This window comes from Urocampus carinirostris, chromosome 2 (genome assembly GCF_059441175.1).
Source record: "Urocampus carinirostris isolate Australia breed hairy pipefish chromosome 2, RoL_Ucar_1.0, whole genome shotgun sequence".
NCBI classification, from domain to species: domain Eukaryota; kingdom Metazoa; phylum Chordata; class Actinopteri; order Syngnathiformes; family Syngnathidae; genus Urocampus; species Urocampus carinirostris.
Genome location: NC_142350.1, coordinates 5,260,191 through 5,272,130, shown reverse-complemented (window position 1 = coordinate 5,272,130; position 11,940 = coordinate 5,260,191). Strand labels below are relative to the sequence as shown.

At 38.6% G+C, this 11,940-nt stretch overlaps 1 protein-coding gene and 1 pseudogene across 1 annotated transcript in view; both read left to right on the top strand.

Annotated features, from left to right (window-relative positions):
- The first annotated feature begins 8,043 nt into the window (after nt 1-8,043).
- On the top strand, nt 8,044-8,185 carry LOC148370760 (U2 spliceosomal RNA; annotated as a pseudogene).
- A 373-nt stretch (nt 8,186-8,558) lies between these two features.
- fbxl2 (F-box and leucine-rich repeat protein 2) overlaps nt 8,559-11,940 on the top strand; it is a 28,531-nt gene continuing 25,149 nt past the window's right edge. Inside the window, exon 1 of the mRNA XM_088328512.1 lies at nt 8,559-9,119. Within this exon, the coding sequence (XP_088184638.1) occupies nt 9,090-9,119 (30 nt within the window). The 5' untranslated portion in view covers nt 8,559-9,089. The remainder of the gene's footprint in view (nt 9,120-11,940) is intronic.

Sequence of the window (11,940 nt, the reverse complement as noted above, 5' to 3'; positions counted from 1 at the left end):
ATGAGTAACTGTGATATTCATCCACATCAGTAGGTGGCAGCAGATGAATGTTTTTTTTCATGTAATAGTAATTTGCTCATAAGGTAGTTGTCATGGTCCAGTGCTTAAAGCCCTTCCCCATTCTCCACGAGATGGCAACATTACCCCATTTCCCGTTATCCTTCTTTACTCCCCTAACAAGGTGCTCCTAATCAGCCAATTAGCCAACCTCTACTATAAATTATCCAGCCTCCTATTCTACTTTGTTGATTCGTCTTTGAATCTTACTCAAGATTGTTACATTCCCAAGACTTATCTTCAGTTCCCTCCTCATCCCAAGACCTTCTTCATCAAGCGTTTTCTTTATGGTACTCTAGATCTTGTTGTCCAATCCACGGCCCACCCTCCCGAGTTTTTCTACCCAGTCTCCCCTAAAAATCAAGATTGAATATGGTATAAAATTCCACAACATTCATTCAGTCTGATTTTAATTACTATGTTACGAATACAAAAAACATTTTTTTACTGGATTATTTTACAACATAGCAAAAAACTGCTCCCCTAATAGGACAATAAATTTCATTTTAGATATTATTTTACTATGAAAATATTAGAAATTATAAAGATATTTTTGTTAATTTTAATGAATATTTTACCAAAAAAAAAAAAGAAAAGTTAGAACATAGTGGAAAAAAATGGTTCCCCTGTTAAATATTTTTGATCATTTTAATTATTACTTGACATAAATAAATAGTATTAATATGTTTGTGTTTATTTTAATCACTACCTCACAAAAAGAAAGTTAGAACATAGTAAAACAAAAAAAAAAGAAGAAAAAAAAAAGCCAGGATCCATTCGCAGACATTTTCTGATCATTTTAAGGATTATTCAAATTTAAAAAAAAAATCTGAGTAATTGTGAGGGAAAACTTCAAAAACATGTGAAAATCATTGTAATAAACTGTATTGGCCACGATCCATTATCCCTAGTTGACTATTATTGAGTGCCACTAGAGCAAATCGGTGTCATGCAAGGTGGCTTTTTTCTATGGCTCCTTTCACTATAAATGCACGGCACCCATGTGGCTGTGATCCATCCATCCATCCATTATCTGCACCGCTTATCCTCAGTAGGGTCGCGGGGGTGCTGGAACCCATCCCAGCCATCCTCGGCCAGTTGGCAGGGGACACCCTGAACTGGTTGCCAGCCAATCGTAGAACACACAGAGACAGACAACTCACTCGCTCTTTCACGCCTAGGGACAATTTGATCCGGCCAATTAACCTGACATGCATGTTTTTGGCAATCCGGGAGGAACACGGAGTGCCCGGAGGAAACCCACGCAAGCACGGGGAGAACATGCAAACTCCACACAGGAATGTTCGATCTCATGACCTCAGAACTGTGCTGCACACGCGCTAACCACTGTGCCGCTGTGCTGCCCTGGCTGTGATCCATCATTTCCTAATGGGTAATTGATTATATCAGGGGCCGGCAGAGGAATTTTGGGGGGATTTTCAGGCTGCTGAGGTGTGCCATTGAGGCCTGCCTAAATCGAACTGCATTGTTTTTTCCGCGATTCATTTCCAGTCGATTATTGCTGAGAGCGGCGGCCGTGAGGGCACCTTTGATTCATGCATGGCAGCTCTTCTTCTCTGCCCTTTCCGACTAAAATTAACTGCACTCATGCAGCCACGATCCGATATCCCAAGTTGTCTATTGCTGTGAGCAGGGCCCACCAGTCTATTTTTATTAGGTATGTCGATATAAAGTCGAATTGTTTGTTTTGGTTAAGCATAAACAAACACTAATTTCTAACTATGAATTTACTATTACCCATTATTGTATAATTATAATACTTTCGTCTTTTAGATACAGTACAATGGGCGCCACCAGGCTGTACTGGCCCACGACACACCACAGGGAATTGTGCCTGTACGACCCAGGTGGTTAAGGGGTCAAAACCAACCAACACTTATTTATATCATAAATGACCTCTAAAAATGTGCATATTCAAAATAGAGTGAGAGGGGGCGTTATTTCATGGATTTTCGCATGTCACCGGGGTTCCCGTCCTCATTGAATAAATGAATGAATGAAAACGGTATTTATTTCGAACATTATAAAATAAAAACAGGACAAAAACAATGACTTAACAACAAAAATCACGTTAACATAACATGTTCGAAAAGGGGTAGTAAGAAGCAGATGCTTATTTTCCCTACACCTTCATCTTCCTTATTACCGGTAATTACGTTGTACAGATAGCTCCTCTTGTGTCTAATATAACAAAGTCTCAGGGATATACATATTACATAGGTCAGATATCAATATTTATAATAATAACAATAGTCAGATTAATTCACTGCAATATACGAGATATCACGGTCCTCACTTGTGACAAAATAACATTTTGTTCAGTTGTGATTCCACTGTGGTTTTGTGTCCAACCTTAGAGGAAATGTACATCACAATGGTGACTCACACCCATGGAAACCATTAACAAGTAGAGAAAAAGAAAACTAAGTGTGAAATGGAACGCCATGACAGCGATTCACACCCGCCTTGTCTGGAGGATTGTGTTTTGCCGCTCGCGCCAACATGGCAAAGTTGGGTCAACGGACGATGATGCTATGTCCCTGACGTGAAATCGGAAGAGAGCACAGGATCGGAAGGATGGTTTGGTCACCGAGGCAACCGCATCCTGTGATGTCCCGCGACTGCCATGTCAGGGTTTAAAAGTGAGACATCAGCAAATGGAGACTTCCGCACCAGAGTGTGAGGCATACTTGTGGTTATGTACGACTAAATTGGATTTTGGTGCACTTGTGTGACCCCCTGACTGGAATTACTGATTATTAAAGGGTCTTCAGATATTGACTCGTTGTGGCGCTGCCCCCTGCTGCCCACAAGTGAAAATGCTACGACTAGAAAAAAATGTATTTAGATTTACTGTCGTTCAGGGGTCTCCAACGTGGTGCCCGTGAGCACCAGGGTGCCCCCTAAGGGACGTTAAGGTGTCCGGGGACCTCTTCTGAAAAAAAGCTCACTAGTCTAGGTTGATTGTGTGATTCTAGTAAAATTATTTTTATTGGTTGACTGAGTCCATTTAACCTCAATACCTCAGCAGGTAATAACATTGTAATAACATAGTAATACAATGATAAAATTGTTGTTATAGAAATTCAAATTCATGGGCTTCATGGGCAAAAAAATCTATTCAAGTATTGATAATTATTTTTAAGCAATTGATTAAGATAATAGAATGAGAATCTATTCATGTATCGAATACATTTATTTATTCATCTTTTTATTGATTTATTTTAGGAAAATACAGGAAATACAACAAACAAAATTCCAATTTATAATTTAATAGCGAATGAGCAAAAAAAGGTGCTGTTTTTTTAACCAGCTATCTGGCTACCTTTTAAGCTTTGTGGTTAGCTATCTTCCTGCATTTTAAACTAGTTAGAGAGCTATCTAACTAGCTTATTCCATTGTGTTTTAATTCTATCTAGCTATTTCTTTCTTTTTTACTAGTTATGTAGCCAAATTTTGGCCTACTTTCTAGCTAGCTATCTAAGTTTTAGCTTTCTATATAGGCTATGATTTGGATTTGTACCCTTTTAGCTAGCGATGTAGCTGTCTTTTATTTTATTTTTATTTTTTCTAACTAACTATCAAGCCATCTAGCTAAGTTGCTGGTTCAGAACTGAATATCAAACTGGGTGCACTTCGCGCTAAACGTTAACAAAAAGTAGCTTGAAAAAGGTTTGAAACACCTGTTGTAGTTCATGAGACGAAATCAAATGTAATTTATAAAACCAGTGTTTCTCAACTGGTGGGTCAGCACCCAAAAGTGGGTCGCGAACCCATTTTCAGTGGGTCGTGGGCTTTTGTCTTGGCAAAATAATGCTAAGAAGAAGAAAAAACAGAGGGTCAATTACATTCTTTTACAGAAGATGGCAATAACGGCTTGTTTGATCTCTTCTTTATATTATTGTAATGCCCTACTCTATGGTCTTCTCAAAAGCTACTTCAAAGTTCAGCACCATGTGTGTTTACAGGGGGTGGGGGAAGGGATCAAATTACACCTATTTTAAAATCACTGCATTGGCTACCCGTGAGTGTCAGGATCGATTTTAAAGTGTTTTTACTAGCTTTTAAATGTTTTAACAGTCCATATTATTTGTTGTATTGACTTTTATTGTATCAGCCTTCACGGTCTCTGAGGTCCTCTGGCAGCGGTTTGTTGACTTTTCTCGGGTCAGGACCAAAGCCTATGGTGACGCATTATTCAGCCACTTTGGTCCTCACAGGGTGTTGTTCAACCGCTGAAGAAATCCTAAGGCCATCTGCTGCCATCCATATCAGCGTAGATAAGCCTCCCTACGGACCGTTTCCTCACTTGGTTAGTCTGTGCCTTGCCATTATAATATTTTATGTATTCATTTTTATTGTATTTTAATCATTGAGTTGGTCCGTTAAAAATATATTATTTTAAAACCATTTACAGCGCTTCACTGGCAGACACACTTATTTTTTTGTATTTCACAATAATTTCCTTCTTTGACTAGATCATTGTTGCAACTGGTTTCTACTTTTCCTTCCCCTTATAACAAGTTTTCTTGGAGTTGGGACCCATCATTATAGGCAGAAAAATGAAATAAAACCAACAAAATCCCAATACAATGAGATGTGGTCCCTCTTAAATGCGCCGAATGACAGGAGGAAGAGATTGAGAAGAGTATTATCACCATCTACCATTAAGGAGTGTTATGACTTTTTTTTTCATCTTCTGAGCTTTATAGCCTTATCCCCCTTGTTTTATAACCTTATCTTCTCTGTTCCTTTATCTTCTTGGCTCATACCTCACTGTGAATGTGTAAAACTGGAGGGGCATGCCCAATTTCGTTGTCACAATATGTTAACCCATTTTGTAACAATGACAATAAAGGTATATTCTATTCTATTCTATTATTTGGCCATGGCAAAGGCCCGCAATTCACTTAAAATGGGTTTGTGTCCCATTTGAGAAACACGGTTCTTGAAGGCTTTTCTCTAAATCTTCAATACGCTTGCTGTATGTTTCTAACAAAAGTGTGTAGAATTTGGGATGACATATTTGAGGGTTTTCCTCTATGTTTTATACAAAGTGAACAGGTGTCGGGTTTAAGCTATTAATTTCATTTTTATCTATTTTCTGTGTTTAACATTTATTGAATTGAACAATTATTCGGGGGGGGGGATAAATAATGTAAATAATAAGATTAATTTCACTAACACAAACTAAATGATTAACTAATGTGAGGTTTGAACATTTTTTCTCGACAATCTTAACAAATTAAGCATATTCACAATTTCGTTATATCTGACAATATGACGTTTTAACAATTTAAAATGTTAAAAATTAAGATACGTAAAATGTCTTTTTTTTGTTTTTTGGTTTGAACACATTTATTGACACTAATAACAGAAAACAAACAGTGTGAGGTCTGAATAACCCCTCTTGATAATCTCAACAGCAATCAAGCACATTTACAATATTATATTTCAATATGACGTTTAACAGCAAACACAATGTGAGGTTTGAACAACCCTTCTCGAAAATCTTAATAGCAATCAAGCATATTCACAATTTCGTTATATAACATCTTTGTTAGTGTCAATAGATCCGTCCAGGCCAAAGTCGATTGTTTTTGGTCTGAACAAATCCACCGGTGTTGGGCCCGCCCTACTTTGATGACGTCACTAGATTAAGGTCAAAGTCCAACGTCACAAAATTGTTCCTTTTCATTTTACGCAAAATAAACCTTTGAGATATTTAGGTTGTTTTGTATATGATTTTTGTGGTTAAAGAAAAAGGCTTTATCGAGGAATGACATTAATCATTTGTATATACAATTACAGATAACGTTTAACAATAAAAATATTGTGTTCCAAACTTGATAAACATTTAAAAATCCCCAAGAAATAAGTTGGCGTGACAATAACGTGGAAATCTTCCGTCAACGAGAAAGGCAGGTATCAAAACAAATCTGCCACGCTTGTTCGTCCCTCGTTGATGACGTCACCATATTTAGCCCAATATCAAAACTCCCAAAAAAACGTCTGGCGCTTGCTTGAGTTTTCCTTGACATTTTATATAAAATAAACATTTTAGATGTTAGGGTTATTCTGTATATTTTTTGAAGCTCAAGAAGTTGTAATGTAATGTGACAACATTTTTTGACAATAAATAAATAAATAAACTAGAGATAGAAAAGTATTTTTGTAATTGTTTAAATATCGAGTGTATTTGAGAACACCAATGCAACATGTCCCATGACAATACCAATGTTCAAAAGTTTGATTGGTCAAAAAACGACTAAACGCAGGAATCAATACATATCCCATACCTTAATGGTGGCGTAATTGTGTTTAAGACAAAATCCAACAACCCAAGAAACGTCGGCCGCTCACTTGGACATTTCTTTTACATTTTTACAAAATTGTGAATATGCTTAATCTCTGTGAAAATTGTCGAGAAAAATTGTTCAAACCTCACATTGTTTATTTGCTGTTAATCGTGTCAATAAAATTGTTCAAACCAAAACAAAAATAAACATTTTAAATGTTAAGATTATTTTGTGTCTATATTTCTAAGGATTGAAAAACGTGACAACAAACTTTAGTTAAAAAAGGCAAGATAGAAATTCATTTTAATACTTGTCATAAATATTAATGTTATATATTTTTTTATAATACCAAATTGTATATGCCATATTACAATTTTGCTGGGAATATATATATATATATATATATATATATATATATATATATATATATATATATATATATATATATATATATACATTTTAAAAAATTTAACTCATTTATTGTTAGACCGAGCTAGCCATTTCAGCTATTATCTCTAATCTGTTACATACAACACACACAATTTACTGCAGGTAGAGAAAGAACTAAGAAAGATTCCGAATTGTGTTCTTTATTTGATGAATAAAAGAAACATGTTCACACAAATGTCATTAATTTATTTGACATAGTATTTCTTCCTCTGAGTAAATTGATGCTGCATTATGTTTGTAGGGTTCATTTAAGCTTAAAGGTGGTGTCATTATGTTATTATGTATATGTCTCCAGGCCAACAAACGTTTCCAGCAGATCTCGAACTGGGGACCTTTAACATGTTGATCCGAAAGGTCTGAGAAAATATATAAGTGTAAACTTTTTAAGGACACCTCAAACTACGCACCCCACTTTTAAACGGGGCATTACAATCGTTAATAATGGGTGAAATTGGCTGATGTTGACAGGTATGGTTTGTTTTAATTTTAAGTACATTTAGGAAAACCACCGGAGTCAGACACAGGTAACGCTCTCAATGAACCCCAGAGAATGGACTCGGACCCCCGGTTTTGATTAAGTAATTTGTATACTTCAACAACACCTATGAACTTTACCGTCTCTACTGTCAATGAATGCTGCACCCCCTTTTTGGAAGGTTATGATCAGTGGGAAGAGATTTGGCCGTGCCCTTCATTGTGGAGTGGCTTGGGTGAGGACCGCGACGATGAGGTGGCCATTTTAATAAACAACCCTCGACTCATCATATAGGGGAGCACTCTGATGAAAGAAGGACGCGCAATCTTATTGTGAAAGTTGAACTGCTCCCTGCTGGAGGATGAAGCCTTGGCCGCACAATACAGGGAGCGGTACAAGGACTGGCAGACCCTTCAAGACTCGTATGATTCACGAGCACAATGGTGGGAGATAACAAAGAAACGAACGCAGATTTTCTTTAAAAATGCAGGAAAAAATAAAAAACTTAAAAGAGATGAAATATATGTTGGGACTACAAAGAAGACTCCAACGCTATTTTACCCTAACACAAAAGGGGATCGAATTTAATGATGAAATCAGAGAGATCAAACAAGAACTAAAAGCTTTGGCGGAAATAAAGAGCAAAGGCAGAATGTCACACTGAACGGCGCATGAAGGAGGAGCATGACATAAAATAATTAAGAAGCAACAAGGCTATGAAGCCAGGACCTTAACTTGGCCTTATGATCCGGCTTTAGGCTTTGATGCTAGGTCCTTAGCTTGGCCTTTGATTTTTGCATTCCGGAGATGGAATAAGAGCTTGCTCTGCCCACTCCACGCACCGGCCCGGTATTGCAGTACCTCCGGGAACGGTGCATTTGCAATGATCGCAGCAAGGCTATAGGGCTAGGACCTTAGCTTCGCCTTTTGGCTGAGAGTAAGTGTCCCGGCTCCTAGGCTTTGTAGCGTATTAAGAACTGACCGATAACGGATAATGGATAATGAATAACGAAGATAGATCAATAACCCTTAAAAACCCCAAAACCCCTTTCACTTTACCTCCAGAAACATTGTTAGAATATGATATGGTGAAATTGTGAATGTGTTTAATTGCTGTTAAAAGTGTCAATAAAATTGTTCACACTAACGCAGTTTGATGCCAATACTAATGTTCAAAAGTTTAAATCGTCACAAAAGACACCTAACGCAGAAATGAAAACAAATCTGCCACGCGGGCTTGTCCTTTCTCGATGACATCATCAATCCCCCCAACCCACCACAGCTCGTAAACGCACTAAAGATGATTTTGCATTAGGGAAAACTTTCCCTAAATATTCGGTCTCATTTCCATTTTCTGTTTTTATGCTTACGATTTAAAAACACGTTTGTTTTTCCCTCTAAGTTTTCATAGGCCAAACCACCAGAAGAGAAAGAACCGGAAGTGAAGTCAGTTTTCGGACCGAGCGTCCATGTTATTATTGTGATTTTCTCCGTCCTGCGATGAGACGGACAGCTGCCGGGGTAAGGCCGGCCTGCAGCGACGCTAGCGCCCGCCCCGGACCTCCAGTACCGTCGCCGTCGGAACCAGACAGTCCCTGGCCCGCTCGGGCCAGAACGACAAAGAAAAAAAAGCGGAGGAGAGCGTGAGGAGCTAGCCTGTCTCGGTTCGGTGGTGACCGCCCCAGTTCCGTTTCTAGCGCCACCGACGCGACGCGAAAATAAAACGGCGACAGAGGCAGCACCGCCGGGCGGTTCGGCTGGCATCGACGCGGCGCGACGCCGCAGACATGAACGGGATCACCAAGGGCCGCTTCGAGGTACGAGGGTTCGGTTCCGATAAGCAGGATTTTCGGGCCACGTCCCATCGCCTCAGATGACCGACTCCCGACGGAGAGGGTGGGATTGTGCGGGTCGCCTCCACCATATCTGGATCGCATTCTGCGAGATAAAAATACGTGAAGAAAACATCGTCACATGACATTTTCCAGCCCCTACTCCGTTACACAATCACCGGCCAATAATTTAAAGTGACAGTGTGTAAAAATCCACCACTAGTTGTAGCTTACAATGTAGCCGAAGCTTTTTCGAACTACAGAAGCCCGAAAGCATCCCTAAGCCTATTTCTAGACATGTGAATGACAAAAAGAATTGAATTGAACCCCTTTTTTGTAATTACACTGAGTGTCGTGAAATTCAAACCTACCCACTATTTGGGAAATCTTATACAGAGCTCATAGACTTAGAATTAAAATTATACACAATTATCAGTATGCAAATAAATAAATAAACTTAGAAGGGAGGTGGTTTTCAGGTACATGCAGGTAGCACCTTGCTAGTTAGTCGTCTGTTGCTCACTGGCTCTGTGCTTGTTGAACGCCTGCTAGCACCCATTTGTAACGTAATTGTTTTGCCGTCAGTGTACTCTATCGGGCGATACTCTTTGAAATGGTGGAATAAGTTTGTCATGTTGCCTGTTTTGGTTGGCACATGTTGTCATCAAAGTTTGCAGTGCACATCGCTTCTCAGTTTTTATTAACATATATTTTTTTTGTCAAACTCGTAAATAGCCAAATTATGCCAAACAACTGAAGATGGAGGCCTCTCCTGTTTACTACTCTTTCATCATGCTTAGAGTGGGCCTGCTGGGTGTCCTTTGTCACTTTATTGCTCATTTTGTAGTCTTTTCAGTTCCACTGTGTTGGCAGCTATTTCTGCGAAATAATTGGCTGATACGCGCCATCTTCTTTGTCTCTTGAATGTTGGCCTGGAACTTGCGTTTTTATTGCATTAGCACCCCCATTTTCTCTAGTAGTTGTTTGGTAATACAGTTTGTTATCGACTTTTATCAAGACAAGGCAAGAATTATTTGACGATAATTATCAATATCGTTTTATCGCCCAAGCTTGCCTACTTCCATATGCTTGCAAGGATGAAACGACCCTGAATACACTCGGAGCGGCAGAAAAGAGCCAATAAAGGTCAGAGCTTGTATAAGCCACTAACTATACTGGGAAGAGAAGTTACTCAAAGACTGAGAAAAGAGCAAGCTTTATTTCCACAGTGCAGGTGACAATAATAATAGCGACGAGCCCTAGCCTGCGGCCAAGTGGCTAACGTTTGTGCCTAGAGAAGGAAACAGTGAAAAAATGTCACTTTTCCTTGATCACTGAACCCAGGTACATTCAAGTGACACTGTAGGAGTAAGCAAGCCTTATTTACACAAAACGGTAAACTGTTGTGCAGGGGTAGGGAATCTATGGCTCGCGAGCCATATACGGCTCTTTTCATGAGTACATATGTCTCTGTGATAAAATGCTACTTGTTCAAATTCCACCAACGGAGTTCTAATTCTGGTAAACTCAGCGGCGAATTTGGTGCATGCATTGCCGAAACTACATTAATTATCCCTAAAATGCATTTTTTGGTGACATTTTTACAAAAAACTGCTTGCGCCTTGTTTTGAAACCATGATTTCCCAAAATACAATGATCAAAAAGCCTAAATGATCTTAAGTAACTTGGAGGGAGACACGATTAAAATGGTGTATTTGTCGATATGTGACACAGCCTTTGGCATTATTATTACTACATACATTTGATCAGATCATCTAATTTTACAGGGAAATAAAATGCGCTTTAAAAATTAGCTTTTGTCTGTAGAGTGAGTTCGGCGTTTAAAAAAAATATATCTTTAAATATATGGTATGGCTCACTCTCGAAACAAAATCTAAATATTTTGCCATTATGGCATAAAGGTTCCCGACCCCTGCTATAATGGTTAGCGGCGAAACATAACTGGCAGGCAAGTAGTTAATGCGTGTGGCTTGAGAAGAAAACGGTGGTTAAAAAGCAGTAACTAAAATACATTTTAAAAAATGCTTTAAATGTATTTAATCAGCCTGTTAAATAATTGAAAACCAATAACGATATCTGTCAAATTCCCAAATATCAGTCCCAATAGTTGTCCCACCCGATAATCGATCGACTTTCGAATCTTTGCATTAATGTATAAAAGATACATGGCGGGAATTTTTGCCAAATGTTGAAGGTGGAATGATGTGAATCGGATGAATGATGTGGTAGTGGTCCTACAAAATAATCAATAAAATAGGAAAGTTTGGCAGTAAAGGGGCCAAATCGTGTCATGCAGCGCGTCATCCGTGTTAGCTTGAATTAGATCATGTGAAGCGTAACGACTTTGTTTTACCGTGCCGGCCCGGCCACATTCCCCAGCAAGAATTTCCTGTTCTCTTTTGCCCATTTGTAAATGGAATAGAGCGCCAGGTCAACGGGGTAACTCCAGATAATTTTAGCGCAGGACAACTTGCTTCCCTTCCATTGAATGGAAAATAGAAGCCCAAAGCTTTTTTTGGTTTGTTTGTTTCTTTTTACAAAAATGTAAAATAAAATTGTGATAACCTTATAATCAGATTAATTAAAAACATACAATGTATAAAATAAGAAAAAGGATACATTTCCAAAGTGTCGTGGTCATCTGTGATTCAGGGTCTTTCTGTTTCCCTCAGTTTCCTTCTCTAGCCATTCATGTTAGCCACTTGGCTGGAGGCTACGGCTAGTTGCTTTTGTTATCGCACCAAAAAATGCCAGGATTGTAATGGTAGCCCATGATCAGGGCCCA